This window comes from Diaporthe batatas (genome assembly GCF_019321695.1).
Source record: "Diaporthe batatas strain CRI 302-4 chromosome Unknown Contig00013, whole genome shotgun sequence".
Lineage (NCBI taxonomy): Eukaryota > Fungi > Ascomycota > Sordariomycetes > Diaporthales > Diaporthaceae > Diaporthe > Diaporthe batatas.
Window position 1 is genome coordinate 2,250,136 of NW_025408560.1, and position 23,760 is coordinate 2,273,895.

The 23,760-nt window shown below is 54.3% G+C and overlaps 7 protein-coding genes across 7 annotated transcripts; 4 read left to right on the forward strand and 3 right to left on the reverse strand.

Annotated features, from left to right (window-relative positions):
- Positions 1 to 93: 93 nt before the first annotated feature.
- On the forward strand, positions 94 to 3,926 carry KVR01_010441 (uncharacterized protein). Its single transcript, XM_044782023.1, has 4 exons — positions 94 to 276; positions 390 to 875; positions 951 to 1,138; positions 1,201 to 3,926. The coding sequence occupies exons 1-2, from the start codon at positions 274 to 276 to the stop codon at positions 873 to 875; spliced, it is 489 nt and encodes a 162-aa protein (XP_044640600.1). The 5' UTR covers positions 94 to 273; the 3' UTR covers positions 951 to 1,138; positions 1,201 to 3,926.
- KVR01_010595 (uncharacterized protein) lies at positions 2,266 to 2,871 on the reverse strand (the record flags this gene model as incomplete). Its single annotated transcript, XM_044788888.1, has 1 exon — positions 2,266 to 2,871. The coding sequence occupies one exon, from the start codon at positions 2,869 to 2,871 to the stop codon at positions 2,266 to 2,268; it is 606 nt and encodes a 201-aa protein (XP_044640754.1).
- A 1,947-nt stretch (positions 3,927 to 5,873) lies between the features above and the next one.
- Positions 5,874 to 8,812, forward strand: KVR01_010509 (uncharacterized protein; the record flags this gene model as incomplete). The annotated part of the gene is made up of 3 exons (XM_044787477.1): positions 5,874 to 6,354; positions 6,421 to 6,736; positions 6,796 to 8,812. Exons 1-3 carry the CDS (start codon positions 6,261 to 6,263, stop codon positions 8,810 to 8,812), a joined length of 2,427 nt encoding a protein of 808 aa, XP_044640668.1. The 5' UTR covers positions 5,874 to 6,260.
- An 82-nt stretch (positions 8,813 to 8,894) lies between these two features.
- Positions 8,895 to 10,143, forward strand: KVR01_010356 (uncharacterized protein). The gene is made up of 3 exons (XM_044794774.1): positions 8,895 to 9,349; positions 9,429 to 9,719; positions 9,824 to 10,143. The coding sequence occupies exons 1-3, from the start codon at positions 8,930 to 8,932 to the stop codon at positions 10,091 to 10,093; spliced, it is 981 nt and encodes a 326-aa protein (XP_044640515.1). The 5' UTR covers positions 8,895 to 8,929; the 3' UTR covers positions 10,094 to 10,143.
- Positions 10,144 to 12,710: 2,567 nt separating this feature from the next.
- Positions 12,711 to 13,222, reverse strand: KVR01_010217 (uncharacterized protein; the record flags this gene model as incomplete). Its single annotated transcript, XM_044787739.1, has 2 exons — positions 12,711 to 13,008; positions 13,071 to 13,222. The coding sequence occupies 2 exons, from the start codon at positions 13,220 to 13,222 to the stop codon at positions 12,711 to 12,713; spliced, it is 450 nt and encodes a 149-aa protein (XP_044640376.1).
- A 3,372-nt stretch (positions 13,223 to 16,594) lies between these two features.
- KVR01_010177 (uncharacterized protein) lies at positions 16,595 to 19,411 on the reverse strand (the record flags this gene model as incomplete). The annotated part of the gene is made up of 8 exons (XM_044794979.1): positions 16,595 to 16,675; positions 16,983 to 17,057; positions 17,276 to 17,377; positions 17,905 to 18,196; positions 18,302 to 18,386; positions 18,672 to 19,041; positions 19,160 to 19,183; positions 19,271 to 19,411. The coding sequence occupies 8 exons, from the start codon at positions 19,409 to 19,411 to the stop codon at positions 16,595 to 16,597; spliced, it is 1,170 nt and encodes a 389-aa protein (XP_044640336.1).
- Positions 19,412 to 21,198: 1,787 nt separating this feature from the next.
- KVR01_010429 (uncharacterized protein) lies at positions 21,199 to 22,947 on the forward strand. Its single transcript, XM_044788833.1, has 4 exons — positions 21,199 to 21,465; positions 21,536 to 21,785; positions 21,906 to 22,350; positions 22,417 to 22,947. The coding sequence occupies exons 1-4, from the start codon at positions 21,266 to 21,268 to the stop codon at positions 22,716 to 22,718; spliced, it is 1,197 nt and encodes a 398-aa protein (XP_044640588.1). The 5' UTR covers positions 21,199 to 21,265; the 3' UTR covers positions 22,719 to 22,947.
- Positions 22,948 to 23,760: the final 813 nt, after the last annotated feature.

Consider the following 23,760-nt stretch of genomic DNA (forward strand, 5'->3'; position numbering starts at 1 on the left):
GTGGCCCAAGCTCCTGCTGCCTGCGGTACGTACATCATGGCGGAAATCGCCCCGCCCTAACCCGAGCCCAGGCTGATTGATTGCATTGTCTTCATCAACGTCACTCTTGGACTTCCTCCCTTCTGCCTCCCTTGTTGGCTTGCTCATTTGGTTCGGGTCTGCCTGGTGTTGTGCGTGTCTGTATCTCCCTGCAGTCATCCTCACCGGGAAGATCTGACAGTCGCTGCTGAGATACCCACTTCAATCCATCCACCTTCCAGCATCACGGTCAAGATGGTAAGTGGTTACGCTACTCCAACCAACAACGCCCAACACGCGACTTCTCGCGACTTCTCGCGACTCTTGAAGCTGCCAGCAACCCATGCTAACCCAATCCCACACCAAAACAGCCACCCAGCCAGGATGTAAGACCGGACGACCCGCCCGACATGCCCATCTCCCTGCGCCTCAAATACGGCGTCCACACAATCTTTCTCCTCGTCGACCCCGTCGCACCCTTCTCCGAGCTCACCGCAGAGCTCATCTCGGCCCTCCAGGACCGCTACCCGCGCGGCCTGCGGCCCGACGTCGGCGAGCCGCCCACGCCTCTCCCTACAGAAGACGCCGGCTACCACGTCGCCTACGGCGTCATGAGGGACCCCCACGACGACTCCAAGGGCTGGAAGGACCTCCGCATCCGCGGCGGCGAGACCCCCGCCAGCATGGGCCTCCGGAACAACGACCCCGTCGCGTTCGTCGTCCGCAACACCGACGACGCCGACGAGACGCCCGTGTTTGTCGTCAGGATCCCTAAGCTTGACCAGGATGACGACGAGGAGGACCTGGATGAGGACGAGCTTGCCGACGGCATGGATGAGGATGACGAGGGGTCTTAGGTAGTCATCTGTCGCTCACGTTCGAGCCATCTTGGCGAGATCCCCCGGTGGATCATTCTCTAACTGCAGCGACAGTCCTTCCTACCTACACGCTGGCCTGGAGAGGAAACAGCCGAGGGGGGGGGAGGGTTCAAGGCCACCAACGGTTGTGTTGCTCTATACGACCGCTTTACGGCAGACCTCAGGCTGTATGGAGGTGATTTCTGGAGGTTGTGTCTGCTTGCACTTCCGACGTGAATCATCGAGGCTAGCGCGTTGGGCACGTATGTGGAATCGACTATCCCGGGTCGTGGGTTGTGCAGAAACATGGCTGACTGTCGCATAGGAGAACCCGACGTTGATGTGTGTGGCAAAGAGATTGAGGTCTATTCGCATGACATGACCACTGAGAATGTTTGGCATCATCGGTAATAGATACGCGGGTTGTGTTTGGCTGCCTTACTGCACCAGTCCAGTGTGTTGGTCTTTTTAGGTGCTAAGAATCGCCGTTATCGACTACCAACGCAGTGAGTACTACCGGATTGTGCCGGTCTCTCGTGCGTTCTGGTAAAACTGGTCGATTATTCCTAGTCACTTCGCAGGAATGGATGACCACGTGGAAGATCACGGTCGCTGAGTGTCATAACATCAGTCACACCTGGGACAAAGTCAAATCGACCCGGAAACAATGCACTGGGGAGAATGAAATGTCATCACATACACCACTTCCGTACACCGCCACATCTTGAAAAGGTCCCATGGTGTCAACAGAGCCGTGTGGCTCGTCCGCGTCTGGTGTGTTGTCTCATAGTCCTCTAGGCTGCCCGGTTGGTGATCTACCGACGGACGAGAAGGAGGAACCCCTACAGGTCACAACGGCTGTAGCAAACCACAGGTATTTGCATGGTAGTGCTTTGTCTGAGAAGAACGGTTCTTCAGCAGCGCATAATTAGGAACAGACGAGCTCAGCCCGAGGCTGTATGGTGCGCCTACATGTGAAGCCCAGCAGGGCCGCTGGCCCCACGCAAGACGACACCACGCTTCCGAGCAATAATGATTGCTCTTGAAGTACTCCCACATGTGTAGCTTGCTAAGATGTCGTCCCACGGCAACGAAAGCCTCCCTCACCAATAATAGCATGGCACAAGAAAGCTCAGCCTCATTGCAGCAACAACATCCTCAGACCGGGTCCGGCCTGGATCACCGAATCTACATGTAACCCAAGTCCGGGCTTGCACACACGGATTTACTCTAAAAAGAGTCCAGGGGAATCGTTGAAAACGGACAGTTGGCAAAATAATTCAATTTTGTTGGTCCCGATAAAAACACAGCGTTATTTATGCACCGAATACTGATGCTAACCGGACGCCCCGCGACGCCTATCCCAAATATTAATCCAACTCCTACCTTCTCAGCCAATGTTGGACATCAAGGCCTGCCTCTGAACCTGCTCCCTCTTCGCCTTCTTCCGGGCCGCGCTCTCCATCCAGGCACTGACGAGCACACCTCCGATACCTAGGAACGCTGCAATACCCATAACGGAACCAACGATAGCGCTCGACAGCCCGATGTCGATGCCCGCATAGGAGCTCGTCGAGGTGGCCGCCGCCGCCGACGTCGTCGACGTGGCGCCGCTTGTGGTGGTGCTGTCTGCCGCTTGTCGCTTGTCGTTGCCGCGGGCGTGGAACCTCCTCCGCCGGAGCTCGCCCTCCGAGCCGGGCTGCTGCGCGCTGTTGTCCTCCTGCTGGCACATCCTTGTGATCCACAGCGCGGTCTCATCCGCCTCGTCCCCCGCGCAGCCGGCCGCGTCCAGGCACGCCGCCAGGAGCCGTGCGTCTACCATCTCGGCGGCCATGCAGCTCGTCATGACCGAGGGGTCCGCGCACGAGAGGTCTGAGACGACGTTGGCTAGGCATGCTGTGCCCGTCGATGGCGAGGGGCCCGCCGTCGCTGAACTTGTCAGGAGGGCCGCGATGGCCGCGCCGGCGAGGCGTTGTCGTAGGCTGTGGGAACCCATTGTGTGTGTGTGTGTGTGTGTGTGTGTTTGTGTAGTTTGAGTTGCTGTGATGGGGATCCCGTGAGGCCCACTGGTATCGGGATAGCCGGAGGAAAGTCTGATTTCAGGTGTTGTTAAGGAGCTATCGGTCGACTTGATTGTTGTGTCTGTTGAAACGCTTGCAGCAACTTTGGTAAAGCAAACGAGTGACGAACGATTGAGCAAGCAGGGAACTAGAGGGGGTATCACGGTGACGATGAGTAAAACAGAGATGTGAAGTGTACGTAGCAGCCAGACCACCACAGGCTGACAAGATGCTTTTATTAAACCTTCCCCCTCCCCCAGGGTGCCTGTCATGGTCCGACAGGTGAGGACCTAGTCAGCTCAGCTCGTGTCACTCGACGCCCGCCGGACAAACAAGGAACGTCCACCACTGCAGACAAGCCCCGGTCCCGGGGTCCGCCTCCACTGCGCAAAGAATATAAAATGAACGACAGAGCCACAGCTATATGGCCCATCTTCAAGAGCTGCGCCCCTACTCAGCGTGCGAATCCTGGCTGTGCCGGCGTGACGGCAGGAAGAGGCTCCAGCTGAGTGCTCAGAGCGGAGTTAGGATCGGACCCTCGGTCGCCGGGGGACAAGATGAAGTCCGGGAACCCGCATTTGCATTGTACACTGCAGGTTAGGCTTTTCTCCCACCACCCCCCGGTTATGATTAGGGTCCGAGATCTCCGCAACGGGGGGCTTTGAGCTGGACGACGCGCACGACTGTCTCCACCTTGTCCCCCACAATGCCGGGCTGACGGTTCGTCATTGGCAGGGGACTGCTTGATGCTGATGTTGCGTGCGGCGCCACCGTGCGTTGCGTGGATCGACAAATTTGACTTTGGACTTTGACCGTGGCCTGAGGATGAGAATCCCGCATGGGGGATTTAGTAGTAGCGGTGGTGCTTGAATCGCATGGGGAATTGGGAGGCAGTCCTACGCCCTTCTAAGTTATGGTGATTCTGGCGACCTGTTCCTGTCCAGGTTTGTGATCAAGCATCAAGGCCTTGGAGCATTGACTGCTACTCTCGGCAATTTCCGCACATGGAATAATATGGAAGGAAAAAAGTCCCTTCCAACTACTGTATAGGCGCGATTGAGGGTTTCTCACGGCCAGAGGTGCCAGTTCTCAAAAACGCCTGACTCGCCACAATAACCACACTCGCTGGGGCTTTGACTTGACAGCCCCGGCCTGGCCTAGATCCAAGCCTCAAGCCAGACTGGTTCGGGCCTGCCAAGAATGCTGTGCTGGCTTGATGGCCATGACTGCGTGGCAGCACGACAGCGAGGCAACTGGCTGTGGTCGAGAGGCTGGGATCGTTCCGAGGTGTGTCGGACTTCCCGGAAGAACCGAATTGGTCTCGTAATCCGACACCCAAGTTGTCGATCGCCAGGTCGCCAAAGCCAGACAGTCGGCCTTGAAATCCACTTGCTCAAGCTATTTTGTTTGGTCTTTTGGCTACCTAGGTACAAACGCTCAGTCCATAGTCCCGATCTTCAAACAACCCTGCGAAGGTCAAACTAGCAGCATTGCCCTGGACAAGGAACTCGCGTTCTGGGCTAAAGCTGAAATCTTGCGGCCTAGGCCTAACCCTAACTCATATTTGAAAATCACATCTCACTTCAGCCCTATCAAGGCACATCACATCGTGGGGGACGGGAGGCGACAATCTCAGCAGAATGACATTTCAAATTGGAAAACTTTGTAATGACGGTCCATACATGAACCAGTATTCCTCGTCAAATTGCTGGCGCTGAACCAACTGCAGGCCTCTTACTTGACTAGTCATGGTGGCAATCTGAGCTGGTGATCATCAACAGAGCGATTCAGCTGCCGAGATCCCGGGGGCTATCGCCCGATCTATCATATGAAGTCACTAGAGCCCCTTGATATATTACCTAGTTTCTAATTTCGGATGGCCAAAGCAGAAAGACGACATGCAAGCTTGCTTGCTTGTGGGCAGCCACGGGCCGGGTCTCGAGAATAGCTAGGGGTGTGGGGCAAAGGCACAGTTACGACGGTCGAAACAGACATGATGTCGAGATTGTGGTCACCCGAACAGTGTGTGTATATGTTTACTGAAAAGAGATATCGAAATAGACTGAGAAAGATGCCGAATTGTAGTGAGTGGTCCGGCTGGGACACACGAAGGAAGGTAGTAGGGTGGTACCAAAGAGTCCAGATGTCTCCAGGGCTCATAGCGTTGTCAAGAATGAAGACGGTTTGGGACCCAAGATAGTGCACAAGTAAATGATTGGAACGCGTTATCCATCTGTCAGGCTGAGAAGATTGCTTAATATATCTGTATGAATGCATATTTAGACCGTACTCTGATGCGTTACACGCTCTTCCAGTTGCTATATGAAGCGCCAGGATGTATCATTCGGCCAAGTGTCGTAAAAGTGGACAAAATGTGAGCATACAGGCGTATTTGAATGTTCTTCTCATCGACATGGACCAACCGAGTTGATTGGAGCATCAGTCAATCTCGGTTCGGTTAAGAGCGAGGCTTGAGATGGGAAGCGACAAGATTACAGAGCAATTGTTGACTTCGCGCTCGAGGTACGAGCCGATGGGCAGTCCAAAAGCCGAGAAGACGACGAACAGACAAATACACAGTTGAACAAATAATACAATGTGGCCGAAACCGATGGAGAGAATGGCCGCACTGCCAGGTTACGGAACATACGATCTGAGATACCTGAGCACATGTCTAGCCTATTCGTATTTCGTATATCCCATACTGGTGCCATGGCAACCCCGCGTTTTCCAATGCAACGGTCGCTTAGGCATGTGTCTGTACAAAATGAGCTGGTAGCGGCTCGGCCCTTCTCAAGAGGTCCACCTCGTTCCCGGGGTAAGTAGCCAATGAGACTCGCCTCAATACGCGTACCCGTATAGACGATCACTGACGACATGGGATGGCAGGAAGCTGCCAGCTGATTCCCAGTACAACGTGGTTGCATCGAATAGACACATGAATTCTACGGATCAATATTCATCAGAATTACTTGGCAGGTCACAATGATCGGCAAAATCTCCGCATTCTGGGATCATGCCAGGAACAAGAGTTCATCTCACCGTGTTCCTTGCATCCGGATGTCGTCTTAGCGTTACTTCGTGAGTACCGTCACCTCATCACGCTTTGACGCGGGGGATATTGGATTGGACATGGACGAACGGCTTCCTCGACCCGAGCTCAACATTTGAACGACAATCGGCTCCCGGGGAGCGTGAATTTCACTGTTTCTAGTAGTATAAAGGTCCGCAGCCCCGCCGCCTGACGTACAAAATCTGCCAGCTCCCCAGGCCGTGGGTAAGCTCCACTACGTATATAGCTGAGAGTCACACGGGAATTGGCAAAATGGTCAGCACAATGAATGCATCGCTTCTACTGTTCCTTTTGACACATGCTGCAGCTGCTGCCACTGCAGCTGGGTACCGCCTCGGAAAGAATGGTCAGTAACCTCTCAGCCTGCAAAGTGCATACTATGAGAACCAAAAAGCCCTAAACTGCAAATCAGGAACTCGGGATTGGGATACTGCCGTGGGGCTGGCCCAGGGCCTCATATCACAGTTGACTTTGGACGAAAAGGTCATGGTGATCACTGGAAACGGCTCCGCGGGTTACTGCATTGGCAATATTGCACCTATCCCTCGCCTGAACTTCACGGGGATTTGCATGCTTGACGGGCCCAATGCGGTCAACCGGGCCGATCTAGTCAGCGTCTTCCCATCGGGGATCACAGCTGCCGCCACGTGGGACCGAGAGCTGATATACCACCGCGGATATGCCCTGGGGCAGGAGTTTAAAGCCAAAGGCGCCGACGTTGCTCTTGGGTAAGGATGGCTCCCTGCCTCTGTCTTGAGGAAGAACCGTCTGAGCTAACGTAGTGTAGCCCAACGACGGGTCCTATGGGACGTCACGCTCTCGGTGGGCGAAACTGGGAGGGCTTTGGCCCAGACCCATACCTCGCCGGCGTCTCAACTGCAGAAAGCGTCCTCGGCCTGCAGGATGCCGGCGTGCAGACCAGTACCAAGCACTTCATCGGCAACGAGCAAGAGACGCAGCGCTCTTCCACTACAAGCCCCGACGGGACTCGCACCGAGGGGATATCCTCGAACATCGACGACAGGACGATCCACGAGCTCTACATGTGGCCGTTCGCCGACGCGGTCAAGAGCGGCACCAGTTCGGTGATGTGTTCATACAACCGTCTCAACCAGGAATACTCCTGTGAGAACAGCTACCTCATGCAGAATTTGCTCCGCGACGAGCTTGGGTTCAAGGGCTTTGTAGTATCGGACTGGTTCGCCACCCACTCAACCGCAAAGTCTATCAATGCTGGCCTGGACCTCGAGATGCCCGGCTACCTCCCTACAGCCTATCCAGGCAGCGAGCGCTGGTTCGGCGAGAACGTGCTGAATGCCGTCCGCAACGGGTCTGTAACCGAAGCGAGGGTGGATGAGATGATGCGAAATATCCTCACCCCATATTATTACTTCGAGCAGGATGCCGCCGACTACCCATCCCCAGACGATTCGTTCCCGTACCTTCTGATCGTCCAGGAGGCGTCCATCGAGCTGGGCCGTCAGATCGGCCTGATCCCCGACGACCCTGATTTTGTCTTCCCCCGCGGCCGTGACGTCCGAGGAGACCACGCCAAGCTCATCCGCGAGATGGGCGCCGCCGGCACCGTGCTCCTCAAGAACAACAACACACTTCCCCTGAAGAGCCCCAAGGTGATCGGCGTGTTCGGGAACGACGCCGGCGACTTCACCAACGGCTTCTTCCGGCCCTCTGAGGCACCAGAGAGCGTCAACACCGGGACCATGGTCATCGGGGGCGGCTCGGGCACCGGCCGCCCGTCCTACGTGGTCTCCCCGCTGGACGCCATCAAGTCAAAAGCCAGCGAGGTCGGAGCCCAGGTCATGTACATCACCCACAACGAGGCCATCGCGAACAAGGACTTCAGGGGCATATACCCGCCGCCCGAGCTCTGCCTCGTGTTCCAGCAGACCTTCGCCAGCGAGAGCTTCGACCGCGCCGCGTTCGAGCTCGACGGGAACTCCACGGCCGTCATCGACAACGTGGCCGATTTCTGCGGCAACACCGTCGTGGTCACCCACTCGGGCGGCGTCAACACCATGCCGTGGGCCGGCAACCCCAAGATCGGGGCCATCCTCGCCGCCCACTACCCCGGCCAGGAGAGCGGGAACTCCATCGCCGACCTGCTCTGGGGCGACGTCGCCCCGTCCGGCCGCCTGCCGTACACCATCCCGCGCTCCGCCGAGGACGCGGGGCCGGCAGTCGTCAACCTCACCTCGCCTGTGACCGACCCCCGCGGCTGGCAGGCGGACTTCTCCGAGGGGCTGCTCGTCGACTACCGCCACTACGACGCGCAGGGGATCGAACCGCTGTACGAGTTCGGTTTCGGTCTTACGTATACGACGTTTGAGATCGACAGCCAGGGCACTTCCGTCGCGCTGGCCGCGGGCGCGGTGGCCGCCAGGCCCGACTCCAACAGCACCGTCCAGCCAGGCGGGCTCCCCGAGCTCTGGGAGGACGTTGTCGTCGTCAGGACCAGTGTCGCGAACACGGGTGACCGAGCCGCGCACGCCGTGCCGCAGATCTACCTGTCGTTTCCTGATGGCGCGCCGGAGGGCACGCCGGTTAAGGTGTTGCGTGGTTTCGATAAGGTGTTTGTCGAGGCTGGGGCATCTGCGGACGTCGAGTTCCGTCTACAGCGGAGGGATGTGAGTTACTGGGATACTGATGATCAAGCGTGGGTCATCCCTGAGGGCGACTTTGTTTTCCTGGTCGGGTTCAGCTCGAGGGATCTGCCTGTAGAGAAGACATTTGCGGTGCTGGCTTCTGGACGCGGAGGACTGGACCATCGGTTCCTGATCAATTAGCCTTGGAGAAGGGGCAGTGTCTTCCAGGCCGGACTGGAGGCTCATGGGAGAGGTGAAGGGGACGACATCCTGCCCCCCCCTCAAGCAAACAAGTCCCTTCACTGGCAGTACCCTGGTATGGATCTGTCACTGGCCTGGACGGCAACCTTGGAGCATCTGTCTTCACTGAGAGCCTTCCTGCATGCAAAAGCGCGGCTTGCTCGCAGACACAGAGGTGAATGCTGGATTCACCTTCCAACCCCCTGCCCCGTGCCCCCTCGACCTGCTTTGGCTGCCTTTAATCAACGCAGCGTCGTCGTTCGCAACAACAAACAAACCAACGACACCAACCACATCCCTCTCAGCAGCAACTCAGCAGCTGCGACAACAAGAACTTCGACCTCACTTCCAAATCCTTCATCATCACCATCAACGGCCAGCAAGATGCCTTCGACTTCCGCTCAACTCCGCAACACCTTGCGCGCCCACCTCCCTCGCGCTGGCTTCCTCTGGCCAGACCGCGACACTCTGATGTCGCGTGAGCGTCAGGACATCGCGGTTCGTAATTGAATGACCCCCACGAGATCCTCACCCCAATCGTGCGCGACATTCCACTAACGCAAGACCGCTCTGCCAGGTCCGCAATGCCCTCCGTGACCACGGAGGCGTCACCCTGCTTCGCGCCGATGCGCGCGAGAACGCTCGTCGCGATGTCGAGCTGGCCTTTGTGGCCATGTTCGAGACTTCTCGTGCGGACGCCGCCGCCGGCCGCACCGACGATTTCGACACCGCTCTGGACTGGTTGGGTGACCTGCGCCGTCGTCTGTCGTGGGGAGAGTTCATCGATGAGGATACCTTCATCGATCTGTTCCTCCGGATCGGCCGCGCGCGTAAAGACTGGCACGCCAAACCCCGCGAGCCCTTCAACGTAAGCCGACCCTGCCTACACATACATTGCCTCGTACATTCACGTCGCTCTTCCTGAAAGAAACCTGTAACTAGTTGCTGACCTGGTCTGTTGAATACTCTTAGATCAAGGAGCACGGCGCCCTCGCGCACGCCGTTGACGCGTTCTACGCCGCCGCTAGTGACGAGTGGCTAGACGCCGACGAGGAGCTGTTCCGCGGTGTGTTGCCTCCGGCGATCGAGCCCGTTCGGAAGGCGACGGGGTCAGCGCCCCAAACTCAGGGCACGGGCGCTGACGAGGACATCGAGATGGGCGGCGGTCCGGTTGAGGAGGTGCGCGAGCGCCTCGCTCGCATCGAAATTGGGGAGGATGAGGACATCGAGATGGAGGATTAGTGATACATAGATCAGAGGGCACACCCAAGACCCCTCGTATTGAATGACCAAGTTGATACTGAGTATTTGATCTCCAAGTTGCCTGGTGTGGCACCTGGGTGTATCAAGAACGCACCTCTAGGTTGTCTTCAACTCGAAACCTAAATGTCCTCGCTGCTGGGAGGTGTGGTCAGCGCCTACCTTTATGTTGGTGTGGCCCCGGGTCCAATTCCTTGAAAAAGTCGATTACCACGGATCGAAATCAACTTCGAAAGTTCATAGACTTCTTTTGTATTCCAATAACAGCACCCAAGCGGAAGGGCCTTGCAAAGCTGAGAGTGGGTACTGGTCTTCTGAAGGTGGAACACAACTGCGTGGTCCTGAGCAGCTCATAGAGAGGTGGTCCGAAGTTCCAGATCAATTTTGAGTGAAGCAGATTTCACGCTTGAGCCCATCACCTGGCCTGGGAAACAATAGAAAACATTAGAAGGGTAGTCAAAAGGGTAGTCAAAAGGAGCAGCTTGCTTGGGGGAGGGGTTGGTAGGAGAGGCACCCCTGTCGAACTCGTTTGCGCCAGTGGGCTGCCTTGAAAAGCTGGCCCAACTGTATATTTTTAACTAAACACAAGGCAACTTGGCGCAGCGGCCAAGGGGAGCGACTTTGCTCTCAGGCGAGAAATTGGAGGGTGGCCGTTCCTAATCGAGCGGTCCATTCACCAGTCTCTCGTTGTGCGATACCAGACACAGCCCGACGTCATAGTAGTTGATCCGACGGCTGTGCTCTGGCTGGCGGCCACATCATGGATAAATAGCCGGAGTATGAGGTGTTACTGATGCCTCCAAGGGTTCGCAAACTTCTGGTTGTGGTCAACAGTGCCGCATAGTCGAGGGGTCTTGTGACAGCTTCCAGCCAGTCAACTGGTTGGTTCTCAATTAAGAAGCATTATTTTTTTTGCCCTCCTCCTCTCCAAAGTTCTTTCTTCCTTGAACTTGTCTCTTGCATACTGAAGACTAGAAGAAGCTGTCAGTTTATCTTTGAACCAATTGCGTATCCTCATCGGGGATGTCTCAGGTGTCAACCTCTGTTCTAGATCTGCATGGATTGAAGTGACGTCTAGATGTTGGGAGACGGCCATTGCCATTCACTCAATGTTTCCCACTCACCAGCACGTGGGTTCAATTCCTGCTTGAACCGATTTGTTTTTCTCTTTTAATTGACCCTGTACCCTCCCCCCCTCCCCCCTCCCTCTTCCCCCCTCCACCCGTCCTCCTTCTCTTGAACTCTAAGGTTTACTTACCCTCTCTAACTAACACACTGCAGGCAGCCTTGCCTGAGTTTCCACCAGAGAATCCTGCAGCCGGAGGCTTGAAGCAACAACCACAGCTCTCGCACACGCGCTGGCCTGCATCGGCACAGTATCCTGTATCGTCACCGCCGAACGCGTCGTCGACTTCCTCCTCTCCCACCTCCTCACCGAGCCAAAGCCCCTCGAGGCCTACCAGCAGCCTGACCCACACAGACATACACATTCATCACGGGCGCCAGCGCGGGCATCGGCTATGGCATCGGCCAGGGCCTCGTCAAGAACGGGCTGCCGGTCATCCTGCTGGGCAACAAGGCGCAGGAATGAGCCGATGCGGCGGCGAGGCTGGCGGCGCAGGTGCCGCCCGAGTAACCTAGACAGCAACCAGGTGGCCGCAGTTCGTCAGGACCATCGTCATGAAAGCGCAGATTGCCACGCTGAACGAGACGAAGGACGCACTGCGCGCGACTGACTGTCATCGACGGGGGCATCGGCGTGTCGATCCTCGTCAACAACGTCGGGTCCGTGCCGATCGCGCTGCCACCGTGGCGCGAGCTGGCACCCTACACCGTCGGGGAGGTCGGCTGCGTGATGGAACTGAAGACGCGGTTCTTGGCGAGACTGGCGGCGCTGATGGTCCCTTTGCTGACGCAGAACGGCTCCGGGGTCGATGGGCACGACATGTCCTTCGGGACACACCGGTGTTTGCTCACCATCAACTTGAGCTCCGCTGATGCTGTTGGGATGCCGTGGATGGTCATGTGTGGCGTGAGCAAGGCCTTCATCCTTGCTTTCAATCGTGGCTTGTTCAGGGAGCTGAAATTGAGTGTGGTCACGACTCGGACACAAGGTCGTCGGGTAACAACAAATCACTCGAGCCTGAGGCACAGGACAAGATGCTAATAGGACGACAATCAGTTTGTTTTTACTTCTGCATGCATGAATAAATCGTCTTGTTTCTAATCCCCAGATATATAGAATGCATTGTGGCGCCTTTGTACAGTAGCAAACGCTCGAGACCTAGCATCTTTTAAAGACGAAAGAAAGAAACAAGAAGACGCGATGATATTGAGATAAAAAAAGCAGAGAATACAACAGCGCATCAACAAAATCCATACTCCGAGTTACATTCCGAGGAACTGATTAAGCACATACTTCTGACAGGGGGACGGTCCAGACCCCTATGAAGAGCATTAACCGGTTTGTTATTGACGTTCTGAATTGTCTATCACGGCACTTAATGAAGACAAAAACAACCATAGCGAATGCCCCTGCACTGGCGCAATGGTCACATCCCGGTCCCGTGCCCAAGATGTGATGAACCGGCTACTTTATTTAAGCGTCTTCCTCACCAGCAGCAACCTCCTCCTCCTCCTCCTGCTCCTCCTGGGGGTCCTTGGTCTTGCGGGTGTCAAGCTCGTAGCCCTCAGCATCAAATTGCTCCTCAGCTGCCCTGGTGTCCAGCTCATACCCATCAGCATCGAGCTGCTCCTCCTCGGCCGACCTGGTGTCGAGCTCATATCCCTCGGCATCGAACTCCTCGTCAGCGGCCCTGGTGTCGAGCTCGTATCCGTCGGCGTCCAGCTCCTCCTCCTCAGCGGCGCGCGCAAGAGGTGCGGGGAGAGCGGCGGGCCTAAAAAGCCGGGAGAGTCAGTACGGGGTGATACTTGTTGCTGGGAGGCCACATTGGCTTACAGGGCACCCTGAGCGGCGGCGGCATCCTCGGGGCTCGAGTCCTGAAGGGCAGCCAGGATGCTGGCGATGTCGTCCTGGCGGGCCTCGAGGTTCTGGCTCATGGGGGCGGCCACGGCCAGGGCGGCAAGGGACATGATGATTGCGCAACGCATATTGAAGGTTTTTTGTTGGACAAAAGAGCACAGCTCAGTAAGATATATGTGATCGAGTAGAAGAGGTATCGAAATAGAATTAATATTTACACGGAAGAGATCGCTGCGGAGGAAATATGAGGGTGTTAGGACGAGGGGCGCGTCGCCTTTTCAACGAAATTTTGAGCTCAGTATGAAAGCATGGGCAACTCATCACAGAGTCTCTCGCCTACGAGTCTCGTTTCATTTCCATCCAGAGATTTTGGCAGAGAGTCCGACGGGCACTATAGAACGGATGCCGAGCAGGCGGTAGACACGAGATGCGATTTGAGCCCGGCTTGGCTAAGCTGCTCCACCTTGGCGGCCGGCGGCCGGGGTCGAAACACGGGGTGGTCTCGGGTCGCCAAGGCCTGTGACGAGCCAATTGGGACGATTTCACGACTTGTTTGAACGTTCGGACGACCTTGACGTTCCTGGGCATTCCAACGCCACGTCCAGCGGTTCGGCGAGACACCCGAGGCGTCGAGGCGTCGCAGACTTCAGCACACTCTGGTGGAGTGGAATCGACCTACGTATGCAGTGTTTATGTGGTGTATTATGTCGTGGTGGCGGGCTGGATGACCATGACGGGATCGAGGCCGCACCTACGCCTCGATTCAAGCTTGAACCTCCCCACAGCATCCTAGCGCTCGTTTCCGTTACTCCATCGGTAGCATCGAGCGTCCCATGCTTGGCTCTGATTGGCCTCGTGTGTGTTTTGGACCCTGGGTTAGGCCGGCGGGAGCTGCCGGATTCGCGCAGGGAGTCGTCGATCACAAAGTGTGCAGCCTTGAACGGATCTCTGAAACTCCTCGGATTTTGAGTGGCGCTCATCGGTTCTGCAGGTGACGAGAAGACCTAGAACGAGTTCTGCTTTCTCGCATGCGTCATAAAATGAGCCCTGATATGCATCATCGCTGTCAATAACATCATTCTCTTTGGGACCTAGCCGTTCACACCTCCGGCAACATCGCCACACTATCATGGCACTTTTAAGTTTCTAATTACAGATTCATCTTGTGACGATTCGCCGCCGACACCCCGAAATTGAATATGTACTAACAACGTCACCGGAATGTTCGAGCTGTTCACTACAACTTACGACCACAAGTATGAGCGAGATCAGTCCTATTCTACAGTGATCTCTCTGAAAGCCCCAGTGCCTTCAATGTTCTCTTGCCGATATCGTTAATGTGGACGAAATAGGCGGGATAAACAATTCGAGCCCGTTTCCTTCCGCTTCACATTGTAAGTGGCCTATGCCTTAAGTCGTACTCACCAATTTGCTCAAGGCCATTGCATCCCGCCTGTGTTTCGAGCCATTTGGACACACATCCTCGCCGTCAGCCTCCCAAACATGCATCGTAGCAAATCAGCCTTGTGAAGGCTTAGCCTCGCACGCACCCCAATCCCCCCGGCACCTGTGGAAATGGACGGTGATACTTTCAGAAGATAGGATTCGCGGATAAAATTCCCGAACTTAAATACATGTGCACACATGAGCAGAATTTAATTTGGTGATCATCAAACTCTATAATCTAAGATCAGATGGGAGTGAGAAAAGCCAGTAAGACAGTTAGTTAGCCGTCGCCGGTCGAATCCAACTTGAGTCATGCATGCAGTAGTATCGTTTCTCCACGCTGATTGCTACTGACCGGAAGGAATACAAAGGGCTGCAGTAATGTTGACGTTGGTAGAAAGATAATTCGATGACGGATGTGGACTTTTCTCCCTTACTAAGGGCATGCTGCCCGAAATTCCCACAGATCACGGAGTAATGCAAGGTATCACAACTTTCACGTAGGCGCCTGCCAGGCGGTGAAGTAGTCGAAAACGAATTGATTGTCACATGCACACGGCGCTTGCTTGGGTCCTGGTCTCAAAACCCGGACTGTCTGACATTGAAGCAGCTGAAAGCTCTGCCACGACTCATGGCCACGATCATGCGCTCAATCCCGGAGTGACGGTCGAATCTTCCTGCAAACTCTTTCCGTAAAGCGCCGCCATACATATCAAGTCCTGCTCCTATTAAGGTGGCTTCCACGTTGGGAGCTCATTGCGGAACCTTTGGGTAACTTGAGACTCTTATTCCTCTTGGCTAGAACTAAAAGCAATGCAACTAGGACGTGTCGAAATAACCTTTCTTCATTATCAAGAAAGTCTATAGGTCCCACTGAGTAATTCAATTCGGATTCTGTAACCCTTTAACTCTGACCTGGATAATGAAACCGTATGTGTAGATGGACTGAACAATCCTAGCCTGGCCTTAGAGATTAACGGTGAGTTGATCCGTTTTCAAATTGACCAACGATCGCTATCGAGGCATTGAGAATATTAAACACAATTTCATCCAGAATTCCTGGCGTCCCACTCTGGTAGTTGGAGGTGAGAAGACGCCGATAGGCTCTGGCTTCATTGCTAAAGTCATTGTTGGCCTCGAAAACAACGTCTTTAGCATGGCGGACCCCTTCCATCTTGGAATTTTAGTACAGATGGTCATAGATCTTGCCGCCGCTTGGAACGGCCGCATGCCTTTTCCGTCAGTGTCTGAGTGAGGAAAGATAGTGCATCCGACAAGTTGAGCACCACGGCATGCGCCAATGGTGATTGGGGCAGTAACCACTATTTTTGCCGTCTCGGGATTGGAGGGAGGAGCTGTTTCGATGGGAGGTTTGGCGATGACGATCTCACTCTGAGGAAGACTCTCAAGATATTCCCCAGACGAGACAGGCTTGAGCAACCGAGTCCCTCCCAAGCAATCCTAGCTGTGTGCGCCTCAAACTTGTTTTCTCAGATTTTGAAGTGTGTTATATCGATGATGACGAGGCAAGCCCAAAATATTCTTGATTCCACCTGCTTGGACTTGCTGCACACGGCAAGCATGGATCACAAGAGCAACATGCGAGGATGCATCAATGTTGGACACCCAGAGTAACAGAACTGCATCGTGGCGTCAAAGGTAACAGCGAATGAACTCACATGAATTTAATCAGGTGATCTTATTGTACGGCAAGTTCGCGTCCATAGCGTGGCCATTTAGGCAGCGGATGTGGAGCCCCCTTGTTGAGTAGCAGGCAGCAGACACTAGTGACTACAGCCCCCTGCCAACAGCCGAAGACGTGCCTAGAAATTGATCAACGCCAAGAACACTCGGTGGATATTTGAACTTCACGGTCAGCATCCCAAGGTCCTCAGATTTTCCAGATGGCTTCGTGAGAAAGTACAACCTCTTGTGGTATATTGGCCCAGAAGTGATCCTCTCGTCGTTTGGATCCGTCATCATCAAATAAGATCATCTCATCACACAACTACACAGCTTTGAAACTACTCAGTATTAACTGAAGTACCTACGTACTAGGAAACCATGGCTGACCACCCTTCAACCTCAACATCGCATTCGACGTCTCGGGAACTGCCACACTTCTCCTTCTCGCTCTTTATCAAGCTCCCAGCTGAGCTCCAGCTTGACATCCTATCCCACTGTCAGAACAACGACCTCGTCTGCCTATCCCTCTCGTCGCATTATTTTCGCGATCTGACGCGCCCTCTAATCCCCAGCCGACCCAACCTATTACTTTACGACCAGACAGTGCCCCCCGGACAGATCGAATGCAAGTGCGGCGACAAAATCCCCGCCCATATGAAGGTCGCCCAGGACAGTCTTTCCCATCGGCAGCGGCGTCATGAGTACGCGTACGTCGGACAAAGTCACTACAGCAATGAATTATTGCCAGTTTGGGACTGGGCCCGCCCAGCTCGAGTTTTCCGGCACCAAGACGGGCATTTTTCGTGTCGTGGCTATCCCGCCGACCACCCTCTATGCCGCAAGCGAGGCTGCGATCACTGCTCTTGCACTACTTGTCCGCTCCACGTGAGGCTGAGGAGCTGGATGGGAGATCGGAAGTATTGCTTCCCGTGCCGCAAATTCACCGTGCGCATGCAGACCAAGAAGTACAAGGGGAGATGTGAGTGTAATTCCTGCAGGACCGCTCTGCTGATTTTCAATGTGGCCTTTCACTGACGCTTGAGGATTACCAGGCCTGCACGGCCGTGCTCCTGTCCGCCGTTCAGCAAATAACCACTGGACATACAAGAAGGGCCGGTCATATGGCAACCGCTGGTGGCGCCGCTGGGGGACTTGGACAGTTGAGAGCTGGGGGTATCCAGAAGGTGATAAGACGGCGGATGTTAGTAAAAGAAGGAATGCAAGAGTGGTGTAGAGCATTGTTGAGTGTGACCTGCAGCGGGACAGTGCCCAGGGTGGCCGGCTTCTGAGAGATGATATCACGTTCTAAATAGCATACCTAGGTATCCGTAGAGCAGTTTAGACCAATTTTTACTGCTTTCCAGTGCCAAGGATCATCAAAAGAGGGACCATACGCCCTCCGGATGCTCAACCACTTGTTGCTCCGTGGAGGAGGTTGGGCTATAGAAGGGCTTGATAGGTGTGAAAGGAAGACAGCTTCAGCTGAAATACATTGCAACGGAACTGAAGATGCCGGGTTGAACAAAAGTCATGACAAGTCTGGTCGTTGTCCAACCCTAAATCTCCATTCATGCGTAGTGGCCATGTTTCAAAGAGCAGTCCCGAACTCTCTATTCTCGTCTGAATTTAATCTTCCAAGATCGGTCTCAATCTCCTTCGCCTCATGCTCCGAGCTCACCGAGTACTCAGTCACTTTGCGAATGCCAGAATCCCTTCTCAATTCTGGAGAGACAAACCTTTCTTGGCTTGCGCAGTAATCTTCTAGCTGGGGACCCCCACTTGATATCCGAGTAGTTGTTTGGGATCGAGTGTGGCGATGATTGAAATGATCCGTTTCTAGAGTCTTGGAGTACGGATGCATGGGGTATTCCTTAGCTGTCGCGATGCCTGTGCTGCCATTGGACAGGCTCCTGAAGAATGGCCTCAAGCATGGGAGAGACGCCGCAATGATACCGACGTTGAGCTCGACGCTATCATCCGTCAAAAAGGGTTATGCTGATGAAGCTTTTCAGGCTCCTGATAGGGATCGGGATCCGGTGGAGGCGGGCGATGTTTCAGAAAAATGCTGCACTTACGTGGTCCATATCGTTAGCTCCGTCGCGTTCCAGAGGTTGTCCGTAGTGCTGCTGTAATTCTCGATGTATACGGTCTTGATGATTGCTGCAACAGAAGCGCTAATTCGCAGCAGAAGTTCAGACATCAGAACCGAACGCTCTCAATAGACGATCAAAGTCGCTGGCAAGTCAACCTACAGAATTCCCAAGCCCAGCAAAGCGACTAAAGATATCTTTCGCCTCATGTTGATCTGCAGCTTCCACAATACTGCTATCGGCAACGTGGCGAAGAATATGTCGCTGGTGATCGACACGACTAGACGAACGGCGTCAGACAAGATTGTGATGCGCCTGGGCAGATGGCAACGTTAGGGAGTCCATTAATACTTACCAGCACTAGCCCATCCAAGTGCATGTATCACCTCGACCGACCAGCAAGCCGTGTGAACCGAGTCATCCCAGATTACCCTGATATTCTCGCACTGGAGCAAGAGGGTAACGAAACAGGCAAGTGTCCAGGCGAGAATGAATGACATGGCGCCGTAGATGATCTTGCGGTGAATGAGATCAGGGGTGACGCGTAGTAGGAACAGACCAATTGAAACCTTTACCATGCAGGGTGCCCACAGAAAGACGACTTGGCCAATGTAGTTCAGCTTGAGTCCCATATGTATGGTTGCAGGTTCCAGGTACGCCGCGTGTCTGCCAGCACCATTTGCGACTTGACCCAGGGTGATGCCCATGCCCGCAAGTGAAAGTGCCTGGTGGAGCGTGTATCAGCACACGAGCAGTCCGAGATGCAAATCTCGTTGCTAGCGAGACTTTCATAGATGTCCCTCTGCAGTAATTTGTCAGATTATATCTCAGATTATATCTTACCATTGTTCCTATGATAACCCAGTCCTGTCCACAAAAGTAAGCGGCATACTCATACAATGATGTGCCGTTCAAAATGTCTGCACTCACATCTGCCCCAAACGACTTCAGTACCCGAAGTCGGCACCAAACACGGAGTGCTACTATCAGGAATGCTATGAGAGTCAGCGTCACAGAGACAGCTGTAAGGGACGGGCCCTTGTTCACATCAGGCTCATCGGCGCCTGGACGATTAGCTGCCCAGCCTGTGGACATTGTGTGCAGACCTGATCCTGTGCGATGCCCGCAGTTCATACAGAACCTTGTAATAAATATATTTCAAGGAGTCGTCGAAGCGCTATCCACCTCACCCCAGAGTAGCGAGGAGATGACATCAAGGCAAACAAAAAGAACAGCAGATTCTGTCCCTGAATACATGAAGGGCTTCATCATGCAGTTATATCCCGGTGAAGGATTTGATGCCGGCTGTACTGGCAGTTGTTGGTAATTTGGCACACCGGAGGACATACAGTGGATGCACAGTACGATGGGAGACGTCCTGCAATGTGGCGACTGCCCAGGTGCCATACCACGTTCATGCCAGTTGACTACCAGGAGCTCACTAACGTTACCAGGATCCTGTATAGAAGTTCAAGGAGGCAGGAGCAATGTCTTCCTTGGCAGATCCGACGGCACAGAAACGCTTTACTAGTGCAGTGTTAGAGATGCTACACATATACGAATGCATGAGTGAGCGATGATCCGCAATCCTACTGTCGTGTATCTAGGGGCACCCATCCCTTCTGCTCTTCCGATAGTAAACACAGATCCAGAACTCACGAGACTACCTCTGTCGGGCGACTCCAAATCACCCCATGCTGCAATTTCAAAATTTGCAAACCGGTCAGACAACTTCAACCGGGGCTCTTCCGGCGGATTTCCTCAAACCGTCTTGTGGCCCCGAGATATAATTCTCGGATGCTGCGATCTTTTAGCCCATTCGCCTGAGCGTGTGGCTTGGGACGCATCTGTTGGCTTTAAAAGTGTGGGGAAACCTACACCCCCGGCCTGCAGGTGCGCACTGTCAGGACTGTTGTTGGTGCCGGGATACCAATCCCCAGCACCACACTCGCAGCATGTCGATATCCACTTCGAGGGGTGAGTCCCCGAGGTGGACGGATATGATCTGCAGGGTCGAATGGCCTGCAGTATCTAGATAGTGACTGACTGTCTCGAATTCTTAGCGTGGTCTAGAACCCAGGCCGAAGTCGTAGAACATCCGGGATGCACAGTACTTAGGTATTAAGTAATTATACAGACAATGCACATGTCAGAGTGGCTTGGTGCTGAGAATTTGGGCATGGTAGGTAATTTTGCATCATCTACCCGAGGCTTCGCGCTTATGATAGACTCCCCTTCAAAGTCTCATTGGCTGTTCGTCATTATCTGGAGTTATCGTTGGATTGGCTGAAGCGGTTGTTGAAGTTCGTGACCGCTTGGCCAGGGTAACGTTGGATGTGGCACTTGAACCACTCGGCCGGAAGATCCCCGTAGATCACAGAAGCGACTCTCACATATCAGATCGGCAACACTGATGGTAGCCTTCAGTGGCCGGGGTTTAATGGCGCCGCCACGAGCCGACGCATGCTGGCGGGATGGGTGCAGGATGCCGAGGCGGGAAAATGCACCCATGGGCCCTTGTGCTTCAGGGGCTCGCCGAATTCCCGAGCCGGCTGGTAAAATTCGTAAGGAATTCAAGGTGTGAGAGAAGTCTAATCATGTGAGATATGATGGAAAGCTGGCCCTGCACTGTTGCATACCATTGTTAGATTGGAATGAGAACAACATCTGGTGGGGACACCTCAGGACACCAAACACAGTACGATTTGATATCGAGGTGGGTCTGGTTATTGTCTTCCCTGCACCTGCATCCAGAGGGACCTCCAAGTGGTGGATTCTTACTGTGGGTTTCCTGCACCTCATGCGGCGTCCAGGGAGCAATTAAAAAGGCCGGCCGTCTGCTGCAACCGATAATTTCCACAGGCCGCGTCCCGTTCTTCCCCTTTCAAGGTTGTCCAAGTCAAGCTGGGGTGTGTTTAGGACCAACTGTCCCAGTCCCTAATCTCCATAATGTCCGTCCTTCGATGCTTGATACTCGCTGCCCCCGCTGCAGCTGGGCTTGCAAGTGCATCAACTGCAAACTTTGGGGCAGACCACACCGAGTACGCACAATTGCAAGCCCTGGGAAAGGCATCCCACGACACTGCTCTCGGGGCCTTGGCTAGCAACAGCACGTGCAATGCAGGAAATGTCGTGGTCCGCCGATCCTGGTGAGTGACAGGGAACTACTTCCTCCCATTGCTCTCCTTTCCGCCGCTGACGAGGACTCGGATGGACCAGGCACGTGTTCAAGCGTCAGGAGCGTCTGGACTACATCAAAGCAGTCAAATGTCTTCAGTCCGCTGAGTCAATCACGCCTACGGAGCTAGGATCTGGCATCAAGACCAGATTTGACGATTTTGTTGCCACCCACATGAACCAGACCAATGACATCCACCTCACTGGTAACTTCTTGTCGTGGCACCGGTACTTCATCTGGCTCTATGAGAAGGCATTGCAAGAAGAGTGTGGATATGAAGGGACATTGCCGGTAAGTTACGTTTGCCAGCCAGCGGAACTCTCCCATCAATGATTCGCTTTCACTCCAGTCACATTCCGTGAACTGGGGTGCCTCTGCCGGAACCCTTTACTGAGCCGTCGATTTCAAAAGTACTGGGACTGGCCTTTGACTGCCATCACCGGATTGGAAGAGTCTCCCATTTACGATGGCAGTGATACATCTATGTCAGGCAATGGGGAGTATATTCCGAATCAACCCGACCTGTGGTCTATGGGCGTTACAATCCCAGCTGGAACTGGCGGCGGATGTGTGTTCTCAGGCCCCTTCGCCAACATGACCGTCAATTTGGGCCCGGTAAATCTCGCCTTGCCCGGCAACACGTCGACAGCGAACCCTCACAACGATACGGGTATTCTGTCCTGGAACCCACGCTGCCTTAAGCGTGACTTGACCGACTTCATCATCCAGAAGTATAACAGCGCAACTCAAGTATTGGATACAATCCTCCTCTGGGACACTATCTCCGACTTCCAACTGTCACTGCAGGGCATCAACATTACCACTGGAGCGAATTATTTCGGGCCTCACGGTGGCGGTAAGTCTGTCCATTTATCTGAAGTCGGTGAAGGAGGAATGCTAACCACGATGCAAAAACGAGCAGGTCACTGGTCGATGGGTGGTGATCCAGGCCGAGATCTCTTCGCCTCCCCAGCAGATCCGACCTTCTACCTCCATCATACGATGATCGATCGGGTCTGGTGGATGTGGCAGATGCAGTCCCCTGCGGCGCGCACATCTGGCCCCACGGCTGTCGGTGGTACAATCACGTTCTTGAACGATCCTCCAAGCCGAGATGCGAGTCTCGATGACTACAACAACTACGGTTTTGCAGCTGGACCTCCGAGGCAAATCGGAGAGTTGGTCAGCACGACGGCAGGGCCTTTCTGCTATGTGTACGAGTAATGATGGGCCCATATACAGCCGTCCCGATTGGTACTATGGAGGCACCTTCCAAGATGTCGCACAATTCTCGGGGCCTGGCCCTTGTGGTTGAAAGATAGCTTTGTTGTGTATAACTCACCTCGCATCCCAACAGCACAGGGCAGATCTAGAGCGGTCCAAAGCGCCACCACAGTGTTTTACACCTCAAGACGTCTGCTTCTAAGGACGCAGAGGCATTTTCAACCCACAAACCCAATTGTGCCAATGTTCTCACCTTTCATCCTGTTGTTGGAGCGCCGTGCGCCTTGGCCTGTAGACTGGGATTCTTTTGAGACGATTAAGATTGTAGGTGACAGCAATTGGCACGTGCAGTCCAGCAGCGCAGGGCCGAAGATTATACGAAGCTGCTGCGACGACTCATAGGACGGCAGCTCGGCGTTCCCAAGTATCGGCCGAAAGTGCCAGGGCAGCGGGCATCGACACAAGCTCTCATAGACAGGTACTTAAAAGGAGTCCAATTATTAACCAGGAGGTGCAGCCGATTCACATGCAGTATCTGGCATCACGCGAGCAATTTCTATATTCGTCTTGACTGTTCTTGGCAACGGTGATCTTGGCGGACTCGAGACAAGCTCAGTTAAGCATCTGAATTCGGGCTGAAACCGAGATAGGCAAGGCTCCCGTTTGACCCTCCCCGACCAAGATTATGCTCGACTCGACGTCCCTTGCAAATTCTAGTCCCTCCCCACCCGTCAACTTCAGGTCTAAATCAACAACTCTTTGCAGGGCTGTCCCGCGGCGGGTCCGAAATCAGCGCGCTCTCAGATGCAATGGGCAAGACAGCGCTGACAAGATGGGCTCCGGGATTACAAGGCCCAGGAAGACAATGTTTACTGCTTTTTCGTGCGGCTGACTCGAGGTCGTTGTTGGGAATAAAGACTCATCCCGTCCCAAACATGGCTGATCGGATCGTAGGTCTTGGTCTCCTCGCCTCAACCCTCTCTTTGCCTTGATTGATAGCGTCCGGTTGTGCGTGTTGACTGGGTATGCCCTGGAGGCCGAC